The 6169-nt window shown below is 45.0% G+C and overlaps 1 protein-coding gene across 1 annotated transcript; it reads right to left on the bottom strand.

Moving 5' to 3' along the window:
- Positions 1 to 3925: 3925 nt before the first annotated feature.
- On the bottom strand, positions 3926 to 5006 carry LOC309811373 (protein tyrosine phosphatase type IVA 1-like). Its single transcript, XM_082634024.1, has one exon. It carries the CDS (start codon positions 4552 to 4554, stop codon positions 4033 to 4035), a length of 522 nt encoding a protein of 173 aa, XP_082490150.1. The 5' UTR covers positions 4555 to 5006; the 3' UTR covers positions 3926 to 4032.
- Positions 5007 to 6169: the final 1163 nt, after the last annotated feature.

The raw sequence follows: 6169 nt of genomic DNA, 5'->3' as shown, positions 1-6169 counted from the left end.
CTATGTATGAAAAAAAAAGATTGGGCACGGATATTTGGGTGGCCAAAGGAGGGCACTGTGGCTGAGAAGCCAGTGTATTAGTTATCTTTTTTTATTAATTTTTATTGGAATATAGTTGCTTTGCAATATTGTGTTAGTTTCTGCTGTACAGCAAAGTGAATCAGTTACATGTATACATATAACTACTATTTTTTAGATTTCCTTCCCATTTGGGTCACCACAGATCATTGAGTAGAGTTCCCTGTGTTATACAGTAGTTTCTCATTATTTAACTATTTTATACATGAGAGTATATGTCAATCCCAATCTACCAATTTGTCCCACCTTGCCCCCCTCTCCCCGCTTCTGCCCTTGGTAACCATACATTTGTTTTCTACATCTGTGACTCAGTTTCTGGTTTGCAAATAAGTTCATCTGTACCATTTTCTTGGTCCCCTTTTCTTCAAAGCCAGAAGTGGTGGGTTGAGTCTTTTTTTATATGGAATCTCTCTGACCTGCCTTCTGACCACAGCCAGGAAAAGTCCTCTGCTTTTAAGAGTCAATGTGATTAGATTGGGCCCACTTGGATAATCCAGGAGAATCTCCCCAACTCAAGGTTCTTACTGAAAAGTCTTTTTTCCACGAAAAATAACATATGCACAGGAATACTCTGAGAATTAGGATGTGGATATGTCTGGGGGACAATTATTCTGCCTGCCATAGGCATATCCCTCAATGTCTGCTTTCCACTTCTTCAGAAGTAGCACCTCCATGTTATTCCCTGAAAGCAGGGAACATCTCTGCCCAGAGTGAAGACCACGCTGCCCAGTTTCCTCTGATATGTTTGATGTGACTGAATCTACCACGGGATGGAAGTGGAAGTGGTATATGCTGCTTCCTGAAGTTGCCTTAAAGAAAGAGGGCCTGTCTTTCCCCGTCTCTTTTTCCTTCCTGCTGGGCAAAATGCACACATGAGGAGTGAAGCTGGATCAGGCATCTTGGAACGTGACAGAGAAGTTGCATAATGAGGATGACAGAGTCATGGGGTGGTAGACTGGGTCCCCAGGGGTCATGAGCTACCATATCAACAGTGTGTTATTAATGCAAGGGGGAAATTAACTTCCATCTTCTTAGCTTCTGTTATCAGGGGGTTTGGATGCTGGGTCAAACCTGCTCCTATCAAATAAACAGGGTGCAAAGACATTGCCAATCCAAAGTATAGAAAACAAGATAAATGGATAGGAAATGAGGAGAAGGGATTTGAAATTCCTCCAGGTTCTGGCCAGCTAAAGAAGGAGAAGTCATGAGTATGACAAAAACAAAACAAAACCTCAAGGAAAAAGTGTCACTAAAGGAACACAACAGAAGTACAGGGTTCAAATGCAGCTACACTGTGGGAGCTTCTGATCAGTGTCTTTCTCTGCGAACTTTGAAAGAGTTAAATTTTAGCTTTAAAAGTTAAAACCTTACCAGTTTTCACTGGGGGATTAAAGAACCCCCAAATCTCAATGGTTTAAAACAACAAAGGCTTATTTCTCACTCACTGTACATGTTCAGTGTGGCACAGCAGGGAGCACCACTCATTTTAATAATTCAGGGACTCAGGCTGAGAAAGACTCATCTTAACATGCGCCTCTTTGCTTGTGGCGGCAGGAAAAAGGGAGTATGGTGAACCACATACTGGCTCTTAAAAATGGTGCTCAGGGGCCTCCCTGGTGGCGCAGTGGTTGAGAGTCCGCCTGCCGATGCAGGGGATACGGGTTCGTGCCCCGGTCTGGGAGGATCCCATATGCCGCGGAGCGTCTGGGCCCGTGAGCCATGGCCGCTGGGCCTGCGCATCCGGAGCCTGTGCTCCGCAACGGGAGAGGCCACAACAGTGAGAGGCCCGCATACCGCAAAAAGAAAAAAAAAAAAAAAAAAAATGGTGCTCAGGGGGCTTCCCTGGTGACGCAGTGGTTGAGAATCTGCCTGCTAATGCAGGGGACACGGGTTCGAGCCCTGGTCTGGGAGGATCCCACATGCCGCGGAGCAACTAGGCCCGTGAGCCACAACTACTGATCCTGCGCATCTGGAGCCTGTGCTCCGCAGCAAGAGAGGCCCACGCACCGCGATGAAGAGTGGCCCCCACTTGCCACAACTAGAGAAAGCCCTCGCGCAGAAATGAAGACCCAACACAGCAAAAATAAATAAATAAAGGATTTCATTTCTTTCTAAAAAAATAAAAGTGGTGTTCAGCAAAGCAGCGCTATTCACAGTAGCCAGGAGGTGGAAGCAACCTGAATGTCCATTGATGGATGAATGAATAAACAAAATGTAGGATACTCAGGTGGTGGAATACTATTCAGCCTTTTAAAGGAAGGCTAGCCTATCACATGCTACAACATGGATGAACCTTGAGGACATTATGCTCAGTAAAAGAGGCAGTCACAAAAGACAGATACTGTAGGATTGATTCCACTTACCTGAGTTAGCTAGAGAAGTTAAACTTACAGAGACAGAAAGTAGAATGGTGGTTGCCAGGGGCTGGGGGGAGGGGAGGATGACGAGTTGCTGTTTAATGTGTAGAGTTTCAGTTCTGCAAGATGAAAAAGTTCTGGAGGGGCTTCCCTGGTGGCCCAGTGGATGAGAGTCCGCCTGCCAATGCAGGGGACACGGGTTCGTGCCCCGGTCTGGGAGGATCCCACGTGCCGCGGAGCAGCTGGGCCCGTGAGCCATGGCTGCTGAGCCTGCGCGTCTGGAGCCTGTGCTCCGCAACGGGAGAGGCCACAACAGTGAGAGGCCCGTGTACCGCAAAAAAATAAATAAATAAGAAGAATGGGAAACACAAGGCAGACACTGGCCTATTACAATTCTGATATTAGCCTAGGTTGAAGGTTTAGGCCCCCCGACCGGAAGGGTGAGGAATTTTCCCTGAAGAGGCTCCATCTGGGTTTCCTAGGAGGGGGGTCTCCATGGGCCTTGGATTTTCCCTTTAGGAGGCTCCTCCTTTTCCGTTATTATCCTTCTTGGCCTTGTCTGAAGTAGGCACTGAAAAATACAGAGTCCGCCCTCCGTATCTGTGGGTTCCACATCCGTGGATATGGAGAGCCATAAGTCCTACACCATTTAATACAAGGGACTTGAGCATCCGTGGGGTTCGATATCTGTGGAGGTCCTGGAACCAGTCACCCAGTGGATACCCAGGAAAGACCTTACCTGCCTTAGAGGTTGAGCCACCTTCTCAGCTCACTTCTTGCTCATCTCTGATAGGGAATCCAAGGGTCATTTTAAGTCTCAAATAGCCACGATCACATTTAATCCAAGTTGGTGCCTCTTCTAACAGTAAAACAGGTTTTTAAACTTAAACTTGTTTGACTTCTTACCTACACCCATGTTTCCTTTCTAGACATATTCCTCTGCCATATTTCTCTGCTCTCTTGCCCCAGTGCCTGTCTCTCTCCCTCTTTCCCTGCCCCCCTCCCTAATTGTAGGTTCCTTGAGCCTAGCAGTGAGAGCAACATCTCTTCCCCTGAACAGCGTTTAAGTCATTTTGAGCCATTTGGTCCAACTGAAGGGAATTTCAGGCCACCACACCCTAATCCACGTTCAGTGATCTGATCTTCACTGCAAAGCTGGTTTTTTTTTTTTTTTTTTCATAGTTCCTGGGATTTTAGTTCGACATGATACTAAAAACAACAAGAATTGTGCTGGGTATTTTGGCACCTAGTCTTTCTAAATTTCTTATATACTGATAAGAATCTGGCATGGAAACAGATTTAAAGACATGAATGACTCCATACTGCATGATTTCAGGAAAACTCAATTGGTACAAACGATAAGCACATTTTAAATGCTGAACAGCAAGAATCCTTTGCTAAGTGTCCAAGTAGGTTGATCTTAACCCAAACATAGAGGGTGCAATTCTGCCAGCCTTGTGGCCTGGTAAAACTGCGATTCAACACTCCTATGGAAGCTTCATCAGACTTCACCAAGCCAACATGCTGGCTAACATGTACGACAAATCCTGTCCTGTCTAGGTTCCACTTCCAAGCAATGGCATCAGGCACCCCAGTTTTATTGAATGCAACAGTTGTTTCTATGACCATTAGAGTCTTTGAAGCGCAGCCGCATTTTAGGACGATACTTCTCCAAATACAAAAGTTGCTTGCTGTTAAAAGCTCCTCGCCACTTTTGTCTGATGAACTGTACTGCATCTTCGTATTTCATTCCACCTTCAATTAATGCTAGGGCGACAAGCACTGGAGCTCTCCCAAGGCCTGCAACACAATGAACGGCAATACAACAACCAGGGTCTTCACGAAACTTAATTTTCACAAGACTTAACCAATCATCAACAATCTGGTTAGATGGTGGTGCGCCATCATCAAAAGGCCAATCGAGAACATGGATGCCTTCTTTCTCCACAAGACTAGTGTCGTACGTTGCTTCACATACTCTTACTACTGTGGTAACTCCGTACTTCTTAAGTTCCTCTATAAATTTGTTTAAGGTTGCATTAGTTGGATTGTGTGTAATAAGAAATCTCATGTTCTTGTAAGTGATTTCCACAGGAGCTGGGCGGTTCATTCGAGCCATGTTAATTTAGTTAAAAAACATTCAGTAGGGTTATGAAAGAATTTAAAAGACTGAATACAGAAATGACGCAAAGAAACTGAGTCTACTTCAATATACTCCACTTGAAATTCTCAGTGCTTTTGAGTATGAAGTTGGGAGTAATGGGAAATGAAATGAACCTCCTGACAAGAAGCAGCAATTCTTCAATCCAGTAATACTGAGGCAAGAGAAAGGAAGTGCACTGAGGTTTACCCCATCCAGGTCAGAACTCTTGTAAAGAATGCTCTGTGGATTTCAATTCAACACTTCTGTGTCCAGGTTCACCACTCTTATGGGGGCTTCTTGGTGGAGTAGTAATGAATTTCTACAGTTCACTTGTCTGCATAGAGGTCGTGCTGTGCCTGGCAGTAATCTCCACTGCCCTTCAGAAACTCCATAAATGTGTGACCAAGAACACCACAGAACTGCCTCTCTCCAGCCTGTTCTCTTGGTGTAGGCTTGGTTATCCCAACAAAGGTCCACTCTTGTAGCTTCACTCTCAGGGCACCGAATGCCCAAAGCTGGGTTTTAATAGGCTTCGTTGCTCGAAGTATAGATTTTATTTTTAAATTTTTTGGCTGCATTGGGTCTTCGTTGCTATGCACAGGCTTTCTCTAGTTGTGGTGGGCGGGGGCTACTCTTCATTGTGGAGCACAGGCTCTAGGCACACGGGCTTCAGTAGCTGTGGCTCGCGTGTTCTAGAGTGCAGGCTCAGTAGTTGTGGCACATGTGCTTAGCTGCTCCACGGCATGTGGGATCTTCCTGGACCAGGGTTCAAACCCATGTCCCCTGCATTGGCAGAAGGATTCTTAACTACTGCGCCACCAGGGAAGTCCCCAAAGTATCAGTTTTATCTTTTATTTTTTGGGTTGAGAAGCAATTGCCTTTCCAACCTTGTAAGTCCCTGAATTTGTAAACTCTCTCATCTCTGTTAGTCATCCTTACCAACTGAGCAATCTTCTCCCAACATATTTCTTTCTTGTAATATCTTGCCAAATAGCAACCAATAGCAACCAAGTAAACAGTAATAATAATAATTTGGTTTCAATCTCTTCCCTAAAGTTAGGTGTGTCTCTTACCTTCCAGCTTACTGTCGGCAACACTTTCAAATGTTTCCCCACTAAAAAACATGGATTTCCAGTCCTCCCATCTTCAGGAATAATTTCCTTGACTCCCTCTGACCGGCTGTTAAGCCAGTGCCACATATTTTGGGGTTTATTTTATTATTAAAGCAGCAGCTCACGCTTAGGGTCCAAGTTCTGTGTCATTTCAGGATAAGATAGATAATCCGGTGGTGACAAAATTTCCCCCAAATATCAACAGCTTAAATAAGAGGTTTCTTTTCTCTTGTACCCCGTGTCCATTGGAAGGGTCTTCAGATGACTTTGTTCACAGTGGTCACTCAGGGACACACATGGCCAGTCTCTGTCTCAACATCTGCTGCCATAAGCAGAGCTCCAGGGGGAAGAGAAGGCACCTCTTAGAGCTGGAAATATTTGGTAAGAAGCAAGAATAGAAGCTCTATAGCTCTGAGCTCAAATGCAAGGAACAGAACCCACTGTATCTAATTTAAGGAGGAAGAGAGAGATTCAAAGAT

Source organism: Mesoplodon mirus (genome assembly GCF_964341445.2).
Source record: "Mesoplodon mirus genome assembly, chromosome: 10".
NCBI classification, from domain to species: domain Eukaryota; kingdom Metazoa; phylum Chordata; class Mammalia; order Artiodactyla; family Ziphiidae; genus Mesoplodon; species Mesoplodon mirus.
The sequence above is the reverse complement of the archived record's forward strand: the minus strand, read 5'-3'. Positions and strand labels throughout refer to the sequence as shown.

Excerpts from the sequence above, each read along its gene's own strand:
- LOC309811373 (XM_082634024.1), bottom strand. The coding sequence starts at position 4,554 with ATGGCTCGAATGAACCGCCCAGCTCCTGTGGAAATCACTTACAAGAAC.